The sequence below is a fragment of the Tubulanus polymorphus genome, chromosome 6, assembly GCF_964204645.1.
Source record: "Tubulanus polymorphus chromosome 6, tnTubPoly1.2, whole genome shotgun sequence".
In the NCBI taxonomy this organism is placed as follows: Eukaryota; Metazoa; Nemertea; class Palaeonemertea; order Tubulaniformes; family Tubulanidae; genus Tubulanus; species Tubulanus polymorphus.
In genome coordinates, this window is record NC_134030.1 from 8,132,990 (window position 1) to 8,154,094 (window position 21,105).

At 39.0% G+C, this 21,105-nt stretch overlaps 3 protein-coding genes across 8 annotated transcripts in view; 2 read left to right on the plus strand and 1 right to left on the minus strand.

The window, feature by feature from the left end:
• The first annotated feature begins 59 nt into the window (after positions 1-59).
• On the plus strand, positions 60-11,216 carry LOC141907272 (ATP-dependent zinc metalloprotease YME1L-like). Its single transcript, XM_074796872.1, has 15 exons — positions 60-165; positions 2,769-2,891; positions 3,276-3,408; positions 4,021-4,235; positions 5,173-5,425; positions 6,216-6,301; positions 6,621-6,864; positions 7,191-7,323; positions 7,695-7,757; positions 8,106-8,374; positions 8,951-9,102; positions 9,515-9,641; positions 10,375-10,448; positions 10,536-10,655; positions 10,954-11,216. The coding sequence occupies exons 1-15, from the start codon at positions 139-141 to the stop codon at positions 11,107-11,109; spliced, it is 2,175 nt and encodes a 724-aa protein (XP_074652973.1). The 5' UTR covers positions 60-138; the 3' UTR covers positions 11,110-11,216.
• A 1,827-nt stretch (positions 11,217-13,043) lies between these two features.
• On the minus strand, positions 13,044-16,891 carry LOC141907065 (uncharacterized). Its single transcript, XM_074796633.1, has 8 exons — positions 16,872-16,891; positions 15,221-16,635; positions 14,615-14,822; positions 14,294-14,424; positions 14,124-14,201; positions 13,977-14,025; positions 13,739-13,853; positions 13,044-13,477 (listed from the first exon to the last, which is right to left on the minus strand). The coding sequence occupies exons 1-8, from the start codon at positions 16,886-16,888 to the stop codon at positions 13,367-13,369; spliced, it is 2,124 nt and encodes a 707-aa protein (XP_074652734.1). The 5' UTR covers positions 16,889-16,891; the 3' UTR covers positions 13,044-13,366.
• A 386-nt stretch (positions 16,892-17,277) lies between these two features.
• Positions 17,278-21,105, plus strand: part of LOC141906758 (N-acetylneuraminate lyase B-like) — a 45,219-nt gene continuing 41,391 nt past the window's right edge. For 5 of the 6 annotated variants that reach the window (XM_074796097.1, XM_074796096.1, XM_074796100.1 and 2 more), the window contains exons 1-3: positions 17,283-17,378; positions 20,257-20,286; positions 20,968-21,029. In XM_074796097.1, the coding sequence (XP_074652198.1) occupies positions 17,370-17,378; positions 20,257-20,286; positions 20,968-21,029 (101 nt within the window). In that variant the 5' untranslated portion in view covers positions 17,283-17,369. Of the gene's footprint in view, positions 17,379-20,256; positions 20,287-20,967; positions 21,030-21,105 lie in introns of all 6 variants that reach the window. The other variant, XM_074796099.1, reaches the window with a different exon arrangement.

A 21,105-nucleotide genomic window follows, 5' to 3' on the forward strand; every position in this document is an offset into this window, starting at 1 on the left:
CGAATGCGTCCGTGCAGCTGTCTGTACGGCGTCAACCTTCCACGGCTCTATCCGCAATAACTGAAGAACTGAATACACACACCGCATATACGGAAACTTTTACGTCCTTTTAATCAACGGTTTTCGTTAAAATTATCGATGTTTTCGTTGACGAACCAGCCGCAGGTATGTGCTTATATCACCTGTTGCATGAAATAGTCGTTATTTGAATATACAGATTTGTATAATGAAATGTTTCGAAACAGACAGAGTGAAGAAGGTAGTAGTCTGTGCCTTTTATGCTAAGTTTTATATAACTCAATACCGTATGGGCACAGGCACTTGAATATGGGCTTTGATAATGGATAAATATTTGATAATTTACCAGTGATACGTTAATCCTACTTTAATAGATCCGCCATGTTTTATAATAAATTTACCCGTGATGCAACGCGCGCCGGTCGTTTAGCTATACTATACAGAAAGGCTGGAAACGATCCTATCTCCGAAACACAGGGACTTGTCACAATTGATAGTGAATGAATAAAACCAATATCAATGACCAGGTCCACTATCCCTGTATAATATAAAAACAAGGGTGGCAACAAATTGTCAATCTGACAATGACTTCTCCACTTCAATCGACTGTAATTCCAAAAATTCTCAACCGATTCACATGAAATAAGCTTTAATACAACCTAGAAGACTTTCTGCTTCGAACGAGCCTTCAACCACCACTCTCCGACAATTATCTCACAACGAAATCACCTTTTTTTGACGAGAGATAGCTCAAAATGGAGGTCTACCGATTCTATGGTGGACAGCAAAATGGTAGTTTTTTTCACTTCAAACGATGATTTCTATGTGAGATCTTAGAGAAAACCCCAACAAACCATACATTTTTTTAAACTACGCGGTCATACCTGTACGTTTATCTCATTTAATTGTATAATCCACGCGATGGTTGAGCTCACAAGCTCAAAATCGAACAAATATACGAAAAAGTCACCTCGCACTATCGCGCTGGCGGCCATTTATCACGTGACGTGCAGGTTCGGGCTATGTCAATAGAACCGCGACAAGTCTACGTCTGTAGACTTGAAAAAAGGAAATATTTGCTAATAATACCACCCCTCAGACGAATGTTGCACTATATTTTCATAATACGGATATTTTATTAATTAACAGAACTTTTAATAAATTTTGTAATGTTTTTCGAAATCTCTAAGCCAATCAGTGCGCGTGAAATATTTAGCACGTTACTACGATATCACGTGATTAATGGCCGCCCAGTTGATGACAAGTTGAACGCTGTGTTCGTCCTCATTTTCGATTTTGAGCTTGTGAGCTCACCCATCGCGTGGATTATACAAATAAATGAGATAAACGTACAGGTATGACCGCGTAGTTTTAAAAAATGTATGGTTTGTTGGGGTTTTCTCTAAGATCTCACATAGAAATCATCGTTTGAAGTGAAAAAAACGACCATTTTGCTGTCCACCATAGAATCGGTAGACCTCCATTTTGAGCTATCTCTCGTCAAAAAAAGGTGATTTCGTTGTGAGATAATTGTCGGAGAGTGGTGGTTGTAGGCTCATTCGAAGCAGAAAGTCTTCCAGGTTGTATTAAAGCTTATTTCATGTGAATCGGTTGAGAATTTTTGGAATTACAGTCGATTGAAGTGGAGAAGTCATTGTCAGATTGAAAATTTGTTGCCACCCTTGTTATTTTATTATACAGTTGCAGGGATACTGGTACCCCCATCATTGGTCTCATCCATTATCAGTCGTGACAAGTCCCTGTGCTCCGTGATGCTTAAATCTACCCGCAGTTATCGGGACAGATGACGTCACAGCAATCCCGAAGAGGCATCGCGAATTTTCAAAAATCAATTTTGTTGCCATTTAAAATCTTTAATGGAGCTAAAACAGTGTCAATGTTTCCAAAAAAATCATCTACAATTGAAATTATGGGCGCTCCTATATTTCAGGATTAAAATTGACACTAAGGACGTACTTCGGCAATCATCGGCAGTGTTCGGCTGTCCCGATAACTGCGGGTAGATTTAAGCATTACGGAGATAGGATCGTTTCCAGCCTTTCTGTATAGTATAGCTAAACGACCGGCGCGCGTTGCATCATGGGTAAATTTATTATAAAACATGGTGGATCTATTAAAGTAGGATTAACGTATCGCTGGTAAATTATCAAATATTTATCCATTATCAAAGCCCATATTCAAGTGCCTGTGGTATGGGGTTCGTTAGATGAACCGTACATGGTTTGACTGCAGTAAATACCTTTAGCTTTTGACATATAAAATTCAAGCTCAATCTAAACAGAAATGCTTTAATTAAACTCCTTTTATTTGACCAAAATGCCCAATAAATAGGCCTTCTGTTTGCGAAGTGGCTATTCGTACGGACACGTACAAATAATTCTGTAGGCTATTTGTACGCACCCATGGGGATTACTCTGGAATGTTCGTATGGGAAGAGATAGGGTTAGGGTAAGGTGAGGAGGCTGTATGTAGTTAAAACATTCGGTCGACTGTCAGCGAGCTCGGTGGTATGATGCTGCGCTAGTAATTTACTGGCCCCGGTTCGAGTCTCGCACGATCCGCTCTATTTTTCTCTAACTCTATTCTCCACACTGTCCTTGAATTTTCTAAGAATTTTCTGAACTGAACAAATGACTGAGGGGCCTGGTCAATTGAAAACCGTGAGATCTGGAAACTTGCGCCTGACAACGGGTAACTTGCGGGTAATTTTGGGATTGTTTGTTCTGTAGATTCTGTTACCAGTTGGAGCTTTAAGTCAACTACTCAACAGTCGTGCAGCTGCGTCCAATGTTCCACAAGCGAGAAAATCATCTGTCAACAAACAAAGACAAAAGCAGATAGAAACTAAAAGGGTAAGCTATGGATTTATCTTACTGTCAATGAGTTTCTATGAATCTTACAACACGGTTAGGTTCAGGGAAAGCTATGAATTTTACTAAGGTGAAGGCAAGAAGGGTAGAGAAAACTATGTATCTTTCCTTAACATAGTTATCTACGAATCTTCCTTAAAAGGGTTATCTATGAATCTTATCAAAATGGTAAGCTATAAATCTTACCAAAATGGTACTTAGAAAAGGGTAAGCGTAAGGGGAAGCTAAGTACAATGTACGGACAAAGGGTATCTTAGGCTATGAATTGTTTAGGCATGAATCTTAATATCGTAATAATTATCATAATATGGATTTTATCTATGATTAAGTATGAATATTTTGATTATTTGATTTGTTTCTTTTTAGGTTTTGGATTGTCTGTCTTCATTGGGAATTGATAATGTCGATAGTTTATCGAACGTAACGGAGCTGGCAGTGGATCACAATGTCTCAAATCTACGTCACACGTCTTCGCAAAATTTCTTCAAAAATAAAAACGGTAATTCATTGATACGTAACGACTACCTGCTATTCCACAAAATGGGGCAACAAATGGTTCAAGTTCTGATTGAAATTGTTTTCTTCGCTTAACCCTTTAAGTGCTGACTAATCAATACCCTATTGTGCTGGAGATAATTTGAAAATTTTTAAAAATTCCACCCTAGTGTGTTGTATAACGGGAATACCACTAAAGTGCGTCTACACCGCGGCGCGGTGTATCGTTAGTTACTAGTATTTCACTATGTTTAACAGGTGCTGCCATCTTTCAATAGAATAGATATAAAAACTAATTACATCAATACACCGCAGTGCGGTGTACTAGCAAAATACATCACCGATTCATACACCGCGCTGCGGTGTAGACGCACTGAAAGGGTTAACTAGACTGAAATATTATCATACAAGCCTCCATTATTTGAGATCTGATTGACTTTTCTATTCCCATTGATTGGTTCAGATTACGTTGATTCTAAACATCATGATTTGATTTCGATTCAAGAAATTGAAGTTCCGAACATCAACTAACTAAAATTCTTTATACCCCGCTTGCAAGTGGAATCCTCAATTGCCGCAGCACCCACCGTTTAATGACGTACCTTGTTGCCTTTAGGGTTCGATGAAAAGGAGCTGAAGGTCGCGGTGCTCAGCGACCCGTACCCGAAACTATGGTGGACTCAAACATTGTTCAAACAGTTGGTGACGGCGACCGCTCAATTTCAACCGAGTCGTGGTTTTAAAACGAAACGTTCGGGCAAATCGGGTCTCGGCACGAAACAGTCCGACGATGTCCAGGATGAAAGCATCGGAAACATCATCAGAAATTCGGTAATTTCAATATATTTTAATATAACGGGATAGACAGCGGCACTCACCAGATGGCGCAACGAAACATCGGGTCATTTGTAGTGAGAATCAGTTCATTTTCGATGAAGTTTGCATGGTATTGATTTCACTGAAAATTGATTTACTATTTGGAAAAGTTGACTCGAATTGAATTTGAATGTAGAAGAAATTGACGCACGGTAACCCATTGCCACTTACGGATAAGTGCCAAATCCTCGCTTCCCTCAGTAGCCTTGCTGGTATCCCATTATGTACCTTGCATTGTCAGCGCATGAATATCGGTTAATGAATGTAGCTATTTGAACGCATAGACTTACTTTGTTAAACTATGATGTTTATCCAAGGCCAGAATTCAAAACTGTCATGGAAAATCATAAAATTAACATGGTTCCCACAGAACAGGGAAATTGGGAAAAACTTGGGAATTTTGAAATAATAATTCCCGGTTTGGAAATATTTGGGAATTTGAAAAATTTTCCTCAAATAAGGGAAATATTTGAGAAATTCATTACATTCACGTATTGCATTTGCCAAGGGCAACTATCTTCGACGATTTCCCTTGAAAATCACCTTTATCAACCTGTCTCCACTAAAATGTTGACTGTTGCATGATGACATGTGTTCATTTCCATTTGTGAAAATTGAAGAATCACCCATGATATACTTGGGAAAAACTTGGGAACTTTGAATTCATTTAACTGTGGGAACCACGAATTAAGTTTTATAAAAAAATAAAACCATTAAATGATTTAGGTAGGTCATGGAACTCAAACCGCGGAATTCGGCTTAAAAAGTCATGGAGGCTATGTACCCTGCAGGGCCCCTGGCCTCAGTTGTATTATAAATGTTTCAAGTATATTCTCATCCTGTATGTGCCCGCAATCTTCCTCTAATCGCGTCTTTTTGCATCTCAATTCAGGTGTGGGATCGCGACGCGACGAAATTAAAAGAAACCGATCAATTCAAATCGATGTTGTCGGAACTCGAAACGGCGCCGCATCTGCAAGATAAACTGAAGATCGCGTTCGCCGAGGGTTACGCGATCAACAAAAAGAAAGACACATCCGGAATTCGATCGCCGCTCGTACAACGACTGATGAAAGCATTTCTCTACGGTTTAGCGTTCTGGTGTATTATACAGATCATACAGCTTTTCAGCACAGTTGGCGGAGGTATGTCCCGTTTTCAATGTCATATTCCTGAGTTTCATATATCAGGGTTCCTACGGATCAGGGAATATCAAAGAATTTAGAATTTCACATTCCCTGCAGGGAATCTGGGCATTTTCTTATGGAAATTCTGAAGGGAATTCTGAGATTGAAGATCCTTGTTCTTAAACCTTTCAATTGCACGCATAGCCTGATGTAGGCCTATTACCTAAAACAATAGACACTAGGCCACACCTCATTTGTCTTTTCTTTTGCCTATTGTATAGTGCTTATGATAAATCAATAGATGTATTTGTCTTTTCTTTTGCCTATTGTATAGTGCTTATGATAAATCAATAGATGTATTAGTAGTTATGATGATATTAGTAATAATAATAATAATAACAACACTGGGCACTGCTGTATTGCATCATACCAAAAATGCATAAAGTAGGCCTATATTATGTATTTTTGATCATACATTAGTCTTCATTTGCTACAAAGATACTTGCCTCGTATTATCCACATTCCCCAGACAAAAATGTTTTCAATTTTCCTGATTCATAATGATGACCCATCATCATTATCAATGTAATATCGGTCCTTCCAGATCACCAGCAAATATAGTCTACTGTAATATATACAGGTATTTCCATAATTTGGTCTTTTTGAGCTTGTACAGTCGGCTATGGATCCCATCGATATTGAACGACCTCGATAATGCCTGAACAATTTTGACGAATCTCTCAAATTTGTAGTAAACGATTTGCGGTTTTTTGCAATGGCTGATATTGAATTTCTTATTGATCTGTAGGAATGCGAGGTGTCGGCTTATTACAGCGGGAACAGTATGAAATCAACCCCGAAGAAATAAGCGTTTGCTTCGACGATGTCAAAGGAGTAAGTTATACACACCTCTCTACTTCTAGCATTACTTCGAAATTATGTCATAGTATCTCTCATTACTGTAGTAGTAATTCAGTGCAGCTAATAATTTATCGGTACAGCTTTATCAGCCACACGTATGAAGTCCACCCCTACTCCGGTTAATTCAAACTTGATTCACAAAATATAAAAATCCAATAGCGAGAATGAAAAAATACTGAGTTGTTTACGAGATCTATACATTTTAGATTTTATTTCTCAGTCTTAGGATGGGATTTTTATGTCATCGTTACAACACGGACATTGAATGATTTCATATGTATACGTGTTTCAGGTCGACGAGGCTAAACAAGAACTACAGGACGTTGTCGAATTTCTGAAAGATCCCGAGAAATTCACGTCGCTCGGCGCCAAGCTGCCGAAGGGCGTGCTGCTGGTCGGACCGCCGGGAATAGGGAAGACTCTACTCGCGCGGGCGGTCGCCGGCGAAGCGGGCGTTCCGTTTTTCCATGCGTCCGGTTCCGAGTTTGACGAGATATTCGTCGGCACTGGCGCGAAACGAGTGCGCCAGTTATTCAGTAAGTCTAAGCGTGGTTTTCACTTCTTACAACGGTGCAAAGATTTGAAAAGAGGGCTGCGAAGATTAGGGTCGGTCATCAAAAACAAATTGGTCCTCCTTGATGTTTCAAGTGCTTTTCCAATTGTTTTTCTAAGAAATTTTGCAGGATCGGAAATTTGTTGAAATACATCTTGCAGTTAGGGAAATATACACTATCGTTATTCTTGGTGTTAAAAATGGTTTCAAAGTGGTAGTGAATTTGGACCAGCAATGCAATAATGAAACCTGTTGTTCCATAATGTTCACGTATGATATTTAAATGAGTGAATTATCATCTATTTTCAGCCGCTGCTAAAGTGCGAGCTCCATGCGTGATATTTATCGATGAAATCGATACAGTCGGTGCTAAACGTACGAGTTCGCAAATTCACCCGTACGCTAATCAGACCATTAATCAACTCCTGTCAGAAATGGACGGGTGAGTTATATTTATAGTATATTTTAGTCATGCATCTATCTATCGGCAGTTGATTCCGGATTTTCAGTATTTGTAATATCATTTTGAGTACCGACGTCAGAAGTACTGATTAGCTTTGTTTATTTTGCGCTTTCAGTGCATATTCCTGCGGTGCTGTGTATAAATAATCCACTGACCCTATATTGCACCTACCCCTCAAATCTATTGAAAAATTGTCACGAGGCCATCAGGTTTGAATGCCTGTCAAGAGAGGATGTCCTTTGTGGGTAGTCGTGTAGAATCTATGCCATTAATGAAGGCAGGCAGCAAATCTCTAGGTATAGCATGTACCTGACAAAAAACTTATATAATTTGCTTCTTGTTATTTTCAGGTTTCAGCAAAATGAAGGCGTAGTTGTTCTTGGTGCAACCAATCGAAGGGATAACTTGGACAAGTGAGTAGAGTAGAACCCGTTGAATTCGCATCATTCGGGACCAATGAAATGAATCTGGTTTATGGGGGAACTAAAAGTTGACCATAAATGAGATCCGGATAAAATTAAAATCCGGATAAAACTCATCCAAGGATTTGACTGCATTAGTTTCTGTTATAGTATACTGACCTGTGATTAATCCACATTTTTGTCAATAAAGAAGAGTTAACTTAAATCAGAATCAGTTAGGATTCATAATATTGTACTCCGATGAGAAAGTTAATAAGTTCGTTGGGATATTTGGAAACGTGTTATGAAGAAACCAGCTCAGAACACATTTCAATAGATAATGGTTATTTCTCACTTCAGGGCAATACTGAGACCGGGCCGATTCGACGTCGAAGTGCGAGTGTACCCGCCTGACCTGAAGGGCCGAATCGAAATCATTAAATTATATTTAACGAAGGTGAAAGTCGACGCGAATCTCGACGTCGAACAGATCGCGAGGGGTACGGCTGGTTTTACGGGTGCCGATATCGAGAATATGGTGAATCAAGCCGCGTTGAAAGCCGCGATGGACGAAAGTACGGTCGTCCGGCAGGAACATATCGATTTCGCTCGAGATAAAGTTCTTATGGGTAAATATATAGTTAGGATTATTTAAAGGTTTAAATGAAATGAGTTGTGCAGTTAATGAATTAGCTTGGAACTGTCTTATGTGTCCAATGGGCAGTTTATGAAAAGCATGTCCTTGCTACAACTTCCAGATTTGTAAGTCAACAGCTGTCAGATAGATTTATGGCATCCGTAGAATTACAGGACCCGGTTCCACAGTTGTCAGGTAGAGTTAACTCTGAGTTAAAGTTAGTTCATTTTCAATTTTTTAACTCAAATTTAACTCAGAACTGTGGAACTGGGTCCAGATGTCTAATACGATATGGTTAATAACCCTATTACGATCCAGGTTCATAATGTTTAGAATTACTATGAACTCATCTTCTTAACTTGCTACCTTTCTATTCGAAATTATCACCTAACATGGCCACCAATCTTAGAACTACCCAGTTTATGAATACATTTCTGTTTTCAAACACGAATCATCACCTTATTCGACAAAAACCAGTTGATAGTCTGCTGTATGTAGATAGGAAGAAGTGTAGGATGTGAGGCTTCCTCAGTTTGAAAATGAAAGATGTATATAACTCATTTTACAGGTCCAGCGAAGAAAACACGCATTCCCGACGAAGAAATTAATCTATTAACCGCTTACCACGAAGCCGGACACACGTTAGTGGCGTATTTCACGAAGGACGCCACACCGCTTCATAAAGTCACGATCATCCCACGAGGGATGTCATTAGGACATGTAAGTGATTGTAAAAAGCGTCAGCGGGGTAAATAATGGTTTGCGTGTTCGAACCCTGCTCTTGATTTTCTTGATTAACAGTTTTCCTGGTGGCTTCCCCAGTATTGAGTTGGAAAATGCAGAGCTGCCAACTGTTCCTGATTTTCAGTATTTTTAACTCTTTTATCACGAGAAATACAAATTTGATTGGTTTGATACACACAGAAATATGCAAGATGTTACTGAGGGTTTTACTGTTGATTGCTGATTAATTTGAACATCTTCTTTCATATTTCAATGAAACGTTACTGAAAAAAATTCAATTTGATAGATTGGCAGCCCTGAAAATGACTACCCATTCCTGATTAACAGGTTGAGACGAATGTTCGGAAAGAAAGATGAGTATCATGCGGTATATTTGTTTGCGTTGTAGACTGCATTTGTACCGGAAAAAGAGGAATACAATAAAACGAAAGCACAATTGCTAGCGGCGATGGACGTAGCTATGGGAGGACGGGTCGCTGAAGAACTAATATACGGCTCGGAAAAAGTCACAACCGGTAATTATTATTGATAAACGCCTCATTATTGTAATTCCACGCAAGTTGGGTACGACCAATTCAGTCGTTCAAACAGTCGACCTCAGTTAGTCAGTATCAATTCGGATGGAGCTTTTTTAGAACGCCTTATCGACAAGTCTACAATTAAGACACAGAAATTCTAAAGGGCATTAGCTTACTTGAAAACAGGACCGATCGACGGGTTTATTAAGGAATTAAGTATTCATATGATTTAACTGAGTACGGACAAACTCGAGGTTGACTTAACACGTATTTTTTGGACATTGTATTCAGAGTATATATTATATAGAAACTTAATTGTCAAAGAAAACTTTTTATTCATGATTTTTTTATTTATCTCAAAATTTACTGTCTCCAGCCCATTACAACCTAAGTACTTTTGGTGGACGTTCATTTACTGTAGTTGCTGCTTCCCTTTGGAATAACATTGATAACCACCTGCGTAATATTCACGATGTCAACCAGTTTAAACGTTCACTAAAACATCTACTCTTTCAACGTGCCTATACTTAGTGACTATGAACCGTTGCAGTGCGCCGGTGAACTTATCTTTTAAGAAACAGGCGCCTTATAAATGTTTATTATTATTATATTATTATTATGACAAGTACATAATTAACAATATTTAGTACAAATATGTACCGCACAACTGGAGTATCATTCTGACCCAATGGGGAAAATAAAGTTATCGAGATTGTGTATTTCCTTATAGGAGCGTCTAGTGATTTCCAGCAGGCTACTAAGATTGCTACGGCGATGGTGAAACGATTCGGCATGTCTGAAAAGGTAAGACACGAAATCTATCCATCTACCCTGGAAGACTCGTTTCGTTTGTGAAGCAAATATTTGTTCATTGTTTATTCTATTATTCAGGTCGGGGTTCGTGTATTCGAAGATGAAGGCACCGATACCGGATTATCGATGTTAAAAGTAAATGATGTCGGACCGGCTACGACTGAACTAGTCGACACGGAAATTAAACGCATTCTACAGGTAAAGAAAGATGACTGATGATTTTGTCTTCGCCACTCGCTTGAAATCCTCCTTTGGCATAGATATTTATACATGGTTGCATTGTTAGACTGATTTCCATACAAAACTTAGTGGTAGTACCTGATGAAATTGTGAAACTGCCATTGCAATGGTAGCCAAAAAACTGCTTGCCCATACCTTTAGAATAGGGTTTAATTTACCGTGGCTGAGTCTTGATGGCATCTTCAGGTTAAAACAATTCAATTAATCTTAGAAGAATGCTCGTTTTATATTCCGTTGTCCTCTGTTTTTGTTGTAGGAATCGTACGAACGTGCCAAGAACATTCTGAAACTGCACACGAACGAACACAAGATGTTGGCTAAAGCGTTGATGAAATACGAAACGTTAGACAAAGAGGATATCACCGCAATCGTCGAAGGGCGTAAAACGTCGAAAGCCCAAGATATAATGTGATAGTAGAACTTGACGAACGTAGAAGTTGTTGTCAATTTTGTTTTTATGATGGGATGAAATTTTATATAGATATAATAAATAACGTGCCGCGTTATGAGTACACTTAACATTTAGGCATTTTTCTGTATGTAATGTAATTCAAGTGTATGTTGTGCATGTATTGTTTCATCGACACATCCTTTTACGTAATTATCGGGAAACTGGAGTCACCAGCTATTGCACTACACTGCGCAACTAACAGTCAGTTTTTCAATCAACTTTGAATTGGATTTTGACCCCAAAACCCGATATTTGTCAAACGAGCCATCAATAAGGTTGACTGCTCTACATTCGGTTTAACCCTTTCAGTGCTGACTAATTGATACCCAAAAGCTGCCATCTTTCGTTGGAGACAAAAACTAGTGGAACCTCGTTTTAACGACTTCAGTTGTTAGAATTTATCGGTTATAACAAACCTAGAATTTTGTCCCTAATACTACAATATCAATTACTTTCATACTGGATATAATGAACTATCAGTTATAATGAACATATTTTCTGGTCCCCTGAAGTTTATGTAACGAGGTTCCACTGAAGTTACTCATAACATCAATAAACTCTGATGTGGTGTACTTGCAAAATCCATAATTGATTCATACACTGCACTGCGGTGTAGACGTACTGTAAGGGTTTGAGTGTAAGAACCTGATGCAGAGAAGACACGACTGTTGGCAGTTTGGCGAGTGAAATCCCTGTTTGCCACTTTTCTGTTGCTCCGGATAACCAATTTCGACATCAAATTTTCAAAGGATGTGTGGAAATTATTATTATTGGAAAAAAATTCGGACTGGTAAATCGATTAGCTTTACTTGTGGGTAAGAAAATATCTCTGGAATGATATTCTTTTCACCTAGTCATATTAAGCATTAAGTTTTTTTTTTCTAGTTTTGTATGATAACGTCTTATACCGAAACCCCTTCCCCGAAATTGTGATGATCTCAAATTATTTTTATTGACTGAACAGAAATGTATAAGAAAGTGTTCTCGACAGATTGTTTGTTATTGTACATGTATGAGAAGGGTTTTAAAGGCACAATGCATTGTCTTATTCATTCTGTAATCTTTAGATTATCAATGCCAATCGACTACTGAATTTCTCTGTAATTGTGTACATAGTAAAATGGTATTAAAGGCTGTATATATGTACTTAAAATATATCACTGAATCTGCGTCTCTTCAGTTTTCTCGATGTTGTTGCATCAACGGGGTGCAGGATCCTATAGTAGCATGTGCGAATCCAAGGGTACTTGTACAAGTCCATCAAAAATCTCTTTTCTATTTTTCCAACTAAGATGATATTTGGTCCATTTCTTTGTGGACGCCAAAGTGCCCTTTCGAGGATGTGACAAGTTCTTCAAAATTGGCCCCTCAATGCCTGAGAACATGTACACATGATACATGTATTGCCTTTTTGGACATCTAACTGCCTCGTATTGGCCTCTCGATCCACCCCCGAGTAGATCAAGAGTAGTCAATCTATTTTTTCAGGCATCACGGGAGTTGGCTTGTCAACTAGTGGATAGTAATTTCATTGTTGCCGGTACCATAGTCTTTATCTGATTGTTAACTTACCCAACATCTGAACTGAATTCCAGAATTCTACTAGAAGTGGTGAAAGCCCTAGCCTTTTGGATTTTGACCTCCGTTAATGAGTACTGGGGTAAGTAAGATAATGGTGGCTGAACCAGACAACAAGATGGCGGTCATGCTGTGACATATTTTTCAGAAATAAGGCCAATCACTGGTAAATTGTCAACAGCCCTCGTCTTTCCTGGCTATTATTTTACCTCCAAGTACTGGTTCCAATCGAGTAGATTCCAATCACAGTCAAATCACATATCGCAAATAAAAATACCGGAAGAAGGAAATTGGCAATGAATTCTTCAGTAACCAGGATATTAATGTATTTATAAGCTATTAAAACATCACTTATGACATCGGATCACAAACCCATTCGATTAGACGCTTATCACAGATAAATGTACATAAAATACATGCAATTTTACAACACGAAAAACTAAAGGGGTCGGTGAGTGTTTTTAAAGTACATTGTCAATCCTTAGAAATAAATTGAGAAAATAGAGATTATAGTTCACGTACACTTAAAAACTCGATAGTAGGTTCAGCGAATGATTTTGTAACTACAAGGTAGCATCTTAAGCACTACTTCAGTTAAGACGTTACAACATCTTTTTACAGAAATCTTCTAAATCATTCTTTATAAATGAAACATTAGGCTATGACCTTCCTTCGCCGCGCTGATCACTTTGTACTTCAAATATTCGAGCTTCTCTTTTTCAGGGACTCGACGCCAACAGTGTTGATTTACCTAGAATAAAGAATAAATAGAATCAAAGACAAGAAAACTAACTTGTAAGTTTTATTGATGCCTATGAATAATGTAATATAAATCATATAATATTAAGAACCAAAAGTGATTTTGAATATATCGATAATTGAAGGACTGGCAATCAATGTATATAAACACTATTGTAACGGTTTCAAAGCGTCAAAATACAGCCATCGCCAGTTTTACAACTACTGAATACAATTTCGCTTAAAAAGAAAATTTTTAATTTCCCATACTTACCATGAGAGAATGTATGCCATTGGCATGAAGGGTATCAACCATCTGGGCGTACGGTCCGAGCAATTGACCCGTGTTTTCGAGGAAGTGTCTTTTGTCGAGTACACAAACTCCAACCCTGAAATAACGTCATGTACAACTTCAGATCAACGTACAAACCTGGTTCCCCCATAACACCATCGAAAGAGTCTGCTAATTGCGTTAAGGGCAGATGTCGCTCGATTCAAGATCAGTTACATACCTCTTAACATCAGCTGAAGAATGCTGACTGAGATTCAATGCTTCAATCTCTAAATAAAAGAAAAGAAGAATTCTCGATGAACCGGAACACATTTTAAAGTACAGTACAACACGGTGAACGAACTCTTTGAAATGAAATTCAACTTACCATGTAATGGTGACGACAATATATTAGAAACCTCTACGCGAACTGGCTGTAAGTGATCGTCTAGCATCAGTAAATGATCTGAAAATTGCATACATGAAACAAGTTAGTAGAGGTAATCAAATTCTCGGAAGAATTCACTCGCAGAACACAGTCAGAACGTTGCGACTTACCTAACAGTACTCCGCGATGAAACACTGAGTTATGCACGTAGTCGTTACCGCCGAACAAAAACTCGAGAGGTTTCTGTAAAATGTCCCACCGCGAATAATAATCCAACGCCTGTCGCAACCACGTCAAATCTCTACGAAATAACAGGGGAAACATCAACAATAAATAGGATATTTCTTTTATAAATGTAAAAACCTTAACCGGTTGAAATTTATAACATTTTGCCATAATCCCGATGAGATTTATGGCCTTTTAAGTAGTGCAAAAGGGTAAGCGTAGTTTTGATTGTATATTCACACTTTTTCAAAGGGAAAGACACTTACCCCAATTTCTTATCGGGAACAAGGCCCTGTTTAACGAGCAACAGTAGAATCGATGATTTATGGACAATATCTTGCTTATCTTCTTCCCAAATGTCGGCAGACTGTAGATCCTGGCTGATATACGCTTGTAGTTGGTCGAGCAGACCGGGCAACCAAGGCACTCGACACCCCAACATCAGTAAGTATAAACTAGTTTCCAGCAATAAACCTGCAAAATATACGATTACGTCCTTAAACTTATCTTGCAAACATGTGATGATCTCAATATCTGGATTTCATTGAGACATTAAATAGCTGAAAAATGGATATTTCAAAGGGTATATAGCTGCCTCCAAACCCTGCTTTGTTCATTTACATCTAATTACTACTATTGATTTGATCATGTTTTCTGAATTTCTGTGATTTTCAGTCAGTTCATCATAAACAATGAATTTCATACGTGTCTAATCTAGAGGAAGTAGTTCATTGTCTAGTTGATGTTATAGTGGTAGCAGTAGGATTATCTGGTTATCATTTCAACAGATGCCCAATTATCGTTCGACCAGCAAAAATTAGGGTAACTCCACCAAAGCTAGGAAGGGTTATGAAAATGATCTATTTTTATACCTTTGTTCGGCATCTTTAAGAATTCATCCGGATCTAGTTTGCTACACTGAATATCGACGGCTGAACAGATATCCGCGTGGCGTATATTCATCATCACGAGAGGACTGATAACCATTTTCAACTGACCGATCGTACATCCATCCAATAGTTCACCTATGCAACCGTCGTCCTTCAACAAGTCGATGTACTTTGGTAACGAGCGCACCGGCGCGAAATGACATTGCACCAACAAGTCGAGGAGGCGAATCAAACCGGGCAGGTGCACGTTTTTATGAGACAAGAACATGTCGATCGCGTTGAACGTATCGAAATTATAAATCTGAAGCTCGCGACACGCTTCCAAAACGGCCTCGACGTCGCCGAGCGTCAGGAAACCTTTCTTCAGCTGGAAGCGGATCTTTTTCAGGCAGACGCGCGTGACGATCTCGTCACGGATCGCGTTGCGACGCAGCACGTTCAACAGCATGACCGGCTTCGTGAATTTGTCGCTTTCGCGTTGGTTCAAGATGGCTTCCATGACTTTCTCGATGTGCGACGTCGCCAGGTCGGGTCCGTAGATCCACAACAAGTTCGACAACTGGCGTATATCTAGAAGGTGAAGTTCTTTGAACAGATTGTTGCGCACAGCCTCGGCGGCTAGTTTATGCAGCACTTTCGTCCGTTTCGCTGGTTTCATCTTACCGAGCACGAATCCAAGGTGGACGAGTTGATGCAAACGGAGATCGTTGACGACGTGATTGGCCAGTTCGAGAAAAACCTGCAACACCGTGTGACCGGCGTCGAAACGCAAATAACTCAAATACGTGATCAAATTCAAAACGTCGCTTGCTACGTAAAACGGTCCAAGTTTCGCGACGAGCATCGTCAAAAGTTGAAAAGTCGGGTCGACCATTAGTTTATCGAGAAAAGGTTTCCGCTCGCTGGGAAGCATGTCGCGTACGGTTTTATATATCGACTCCATTGCCGACAACATGTGCTCTTTGACCATAGTTTTATGATGAAGCGAAACGATCGACAGGACGACCGACGTGTCGGGAGCCGATTTAATCGCGCGTTCCAACGCGTCGATGTAAACATGCGGTTCGACCTCGTTCAGATGCGGTATGCCGCGCAGATAGTTTGTGTCGAGCGCGTAGTTTTCCGGCACCGAGATCACTTCGCTTTCCATCGGAGTCTTGATGGTGATCGCCGCTTTTTCGGTTTTCATGTCATCTTTCGGCGGTTCGTCGGATCCGGTGCTGAAGTACCTGGGTTTCTGTAACGAATGACGAGCACCCGATTTAACCGGGCTCGTCAGACGCAACGAATATCTGAGAACCCGGTTATTTCCAGCTGCTGCGCCCTTCTTGCTGCTGCCACAGTTGAAAATGTATTTCGAACACCTAACGGTGAAAATATTCCGAATCGTTGATGATCTGGAAATAAAGATTATATTGAATTTTATGAGCATATGCCACGGATAGGCAGTAGGTCTTCTCATTGTTTATTTCGGTAATTAGTCGGTCTCTTTTTTAAACCTCAGATACGATATGTCTTGAGAATAAGATGCATAAAAGATATGTAAAATTACATTCTCCGTAAATATGGAATATTTCTGGATGTCTCGATTTCTAGAAAATAGTTAAACGACGATTAAAACTTTTTATCTTACCTAGAAAATAAAACCATGGGCGCGGCCATTTTGTGTAGGATGTTTAATGACAAAAGTTGAAAATGTAGAATATTGAATATTGATCGAAAAATCAACAATTTATTATTTAGCGTCATTCTTTGAGTCAGGGCCCATAAATTGTACACAGAAATTAAATTGCATTCATGATAAGGCTAATGTTTCATACATTAGGATCTTGACCTTGAGTCTTGAGGACGTTCCAAAATTAATGGGAGCCTGACAAACAAATTCTCAAAGTCTACGTCACGCAGATATTCTTACATAAATATCTTTTATAAGAAAACAAAACAAATATTTGTAAATGTATTGAGAAAATTTCTAATTTTCTTCGTTCCGTCATTTTCCACGAGCCTTCATCCATGTAGGTCATGTGGCTATCATGTGACCTATTTATGTTTATTTTTCGAAGCTCTGTAGTGTGACTGAGGTGCGACACAGTGAATTGCGCGCTAAATCGTCGTCGTGAACCATTCAAGCATGGAGAAGGTATTGATGAATTTAGTTTGATTTATGGTTTTACTGATTACAGGGCCTGGCAGTGGCGTGTGTGTCAGGGAAAAGATTTAAAAGCGCATTTGTGTTCAATCGTGATGGCGCCGCGGGCCTTCGCTTCCTTCATCAGCTGATTGATAGATTCACCACCCACACACTTTCTGTGTGACTTCGGCGGGCCCTGGCCTTGCATCATTTCACTCCTTTAAGACACCATCTTTTGGGCACTTGCCTATTCATTTTTCAGTGCTCATTTTACCCCGGATGCAGTTGGCCCGGAAAAGGGTAATTTCTGTAAAAACGGAAATGGTCTAACTGCAGTTTGGGTCACCTATCCACTGGGTGGCGCTAGTGTTATTAAAGAATAGTGTTATGGTAAGGTTAGGTACATAACCATTAGGGACACCTAAACTGCAGTCATACCGGTGAGGCAATATGTAGTTAAAACATTCGACCGACTGTCAGCGAGCTTGGTGGTCTAGTGGAATGATGCTGCACTAGTAATTTACTAGCCCGGGTTTGAGTCTCGCTCGATCCGCTATTTTTTCTAACTATTCTCCACACTTTTCTTGAATTTTCTAAGTCGTGCACCTCTGTACGCATGCGCGGCGTTAATCGGCCAATCAGCGACAGTTATTAGCGTACAGATCCAAGTTCCGTACGAATAGCCTCCAGAGTAATCCGTACGAGTAGCCACAGCGAATTATTAATGTAAAGGGCACTGCCACAATTTCTTTCTAAAATTTTTTTTATTTTTTGGTTTACCTATGTTATGGCTGTTGGTTGGCAGTCTGCCAAGAGTATGTTAAATCGTGGCACAAAATTTAGTGGTTATACTTACGGCGTAGTCTTTTATGGTGAAGCAAGTAGAATTGATGCGCGGAGGTCAGGCCGGTAAGCTTCGAACGGCTGATGCAATATTTTTCGAGAAAAACGCGATAAACATCGAAAATTCTTCGCTTTCTATAAGTTACTTGTGTTGACCTATATTTGTGTTTCCGACGTGAATACGGGAAATTCTCGGAATTTCCGGGAATTTCGGCACCTCTGACATAATTTTGGGAGTCACAAAATGGTGAGCAATTCATTTGACATTCGTGCCGTGCTTAGTTCGCTTCGAGTTTGTTCATTGGTGAGGATTATAATGGAGTCGGCTATCTAATTTAGCGTCTCGAATTTAGTAAGTGTGGCAATTTCTATAGTCCTAGCTTGGCTTTGACTACAAAATACATTCCTTCTTTGAAAAAGTAATAGACGATGGCGCCAGCCCGAGCCGGCGGTGATAACAACGTTTTTGGAGAGAGGCCAGTCGACAAATGTTTGGCATCGTTGTGTTGAAATGAGAGTTAATTGGTCCACACAGTTGTGTGCGCTTTTTCATTTGCTATTGCCATAGGCTAATAAGTGTGTTTGACGATGTTTTTGCGGTATAATGGCATTCTTCGCGTAACAGCGCATACACGTTAAAATCCGCGCACTACGTAAATCAGCTGATCCATATATCTAACATACGTTTATAGAAAGTGTATGTACGCCCTGTATTCACGTGTATACACTCGCGCTGCACTACTTCGCTCTCCTAGCGCGTATTATAAATACTGTCATACGCTGTCTGTTCCTAAGAAAGAAAGTGTGCTTCTCTTTTAATTTCGTTAGATACTTCGTCGATGGATACTTATCTTATTATGTATCTTAGTCAAGGTCTGGTAAAATCGCTGTTTATCACCGTGAAACCATAAAAATAATGTATATTTATGCACTATACGTTACAGTATCTGGGTAAGCAAGGGAGTGGAATGTGTCCACTAAGTTCCATATACTCGAAAGGTCTTTAGATCTTCTAGGGTGGAAAATTTTCCGTTTTAAAAAACGGTTAATTGCCAATTAAGTTTTGTTGTTTTCTGTTTTTTTACCTGCATTTTCAGGAATATTCAGTTCAGAATGTTTGAGCTTGAGCTTTTTCAGAGACCTCAAGATTGTAGGGGACTCCCGCATGATAAAATATTCAACGTTTATTTGTTCTTTCAAAAAGTCTATAAATTATGGAATGTCACTTTTCCATAAGTCAGATGAGCAAAACAGAATGAAATGAGTCCTATCAAGCACACTTTCTTTCTTAGGAACAGACAGCGTATGACAGTATTTGTGCTGCCTCATCATCTATTCCTAACTGCATTCAAGATGCTGTTTGAAACTGCTGGAATGATTGGATAGAGCATTGAACAAAATCTAAACCTAAAGGAAAATATTGCCACATTCATCAGGAATAAAATGAGCTGTCAGGCTTAAGATGAGAATTTTGGAACTGTTTAATTGGCTTCCTGGATTTTTATGCTAAATACAAAGAATTGCTACACGCAGCCAATATCAAATTTTGTGTCATGCTTCCTAGAGCCCTTATGGTTTTCTGGACATATTTAAACCAAAACTAACGGCCACGCAAGTGAAAATCAAAATGAATACATGTATAATTGTACATTCTTCTAGATAGTAGAAAGGTAAACCACTTTGCCTGTGGCAAATTATTTTTAGTATTTACCCTAAAAATAGTTGATGACTGTTGGATATTACCTCCTTGTAGGCCTCGAGGCATTATGGCCTGGGACTGAGAATGGGGGATGGGTAGATGGATTGGGATGGTATAGCCTACTGGTCTGAGGTCCGTTTAAGTTGAGGGATAGTAATGGTGCTTTTTGAAATTTTATAACAGGATCTTATGGAACACAATTTTTTGTTAGCCTATCAATAACTGTCAAGCGTAATTTTTTTTGTTCACTTCTATAGTAGACTATACCATCACACCTTTAATGTATATTTACCATTTTATTTATGTTTCTTTAATATCTATTTTAATTTTGCTCTTCCTATTTAGCCTAAACCTAAGCCACTGGAGCTGCATATGGTACTGTATCATTCACATACTTCGAAAAATAATCATTTTTCTTGGTGAAAAACTTTCCTAGGCTTTTTATCGAGTTAATTTCAATCAAAAAGTTTGAAACCAAGAGCTTTGATATTAAGAATTAAGAGAATTCGTCCTTGAATCAAATTCATTGAATATTTGGAATATCACTGGTATAAGCTATTCAAGCTATTTGTGATGTCATTCTCCTTTCAAAAGTCTCAGCACTCTCCCTTACTTTAATCGCACCTATTCTTTCATAAGATACGCATGCCAGATATTTCATGCACTTGGCACTGTCATTCAAGTTTGGAGCTTTGGACTATTTTAGCACTTTGTTCATAGATGTTTGCTCTTTCATGACCGGGTAAGATTGAGTCAAATAGGCCGATTGTTGAGAGTTGTGTCTCAGTCAACAGAAAATTTCATCTGTCACACCCAGTTCCACAATTGTGAGTTAGAGATAACTCTGAGTTAAAGTTAGTTCGTTTTCAATGAGTTAACTCAGAGAGTTAAGTCAGAACTGTGGAACTGAATGATATGTGTTTCAATATGCTTTACATAAATTCCAAAACAGCCAGAATATCCAATTCCTTGTTCGGCTGAGGTTTGGTGAAGCAGTCATCCAGTTTCAGGAACCCACTGGTCACCGAAGTGTCATCCATTTTACTTTAATTTTAGATACATGAATTTCGTGTTGAAGGCCTCGTCGCAGCAGTCTTCACTCCTTTTCATGAAAATGGGTAAGTCATTGGGAATTAACAGTAGCATTTTGGAGTTGTCAGACTTAAATCTTTAGGTATGTACTTGATTATCATT

Excerpts from the sequence above, each read along its gene's own strand:
- LOC141907272 (XM_074796872.1), top strand. The coding sequence starts at position 139 with ATGTTTTCGTTGACGAACCAGCCGCAG. Across the intron at positions 7,324-7,694 it reads CTCCTGTCAGAAATGGACGG|GTTTCAGCAAAATGAAGGCG; the intron begins GTGAGTTATATT and ends TGTTATTTTCAG. Across the intron at positions 9,103-9,514 it reads GAGGGATGTCATTAGGACAT|ACTGCATTTGTACCGGAAAA; the intron begins GTAAGTGATTGT and ends TTTGCGTTGTAG.
- LOC141907065 (XM_074796633.1), bottom strand. Across the intron at positions 14,823-15,220 it reads CTTAAAGATGCCGAACAAAG|GTTTATTGCTGGAAACTAGT; the intron begins GTATAAAAATAG and ends TATATTTTGCAG. Across the intron at positions 14,026-14,123 it reads ATTGTCGTCACCATTACATG|AGATTGAAGCATTGAATCTC; the intron begins GTAAGTTGAATT and ends TCTTTTATTTAG.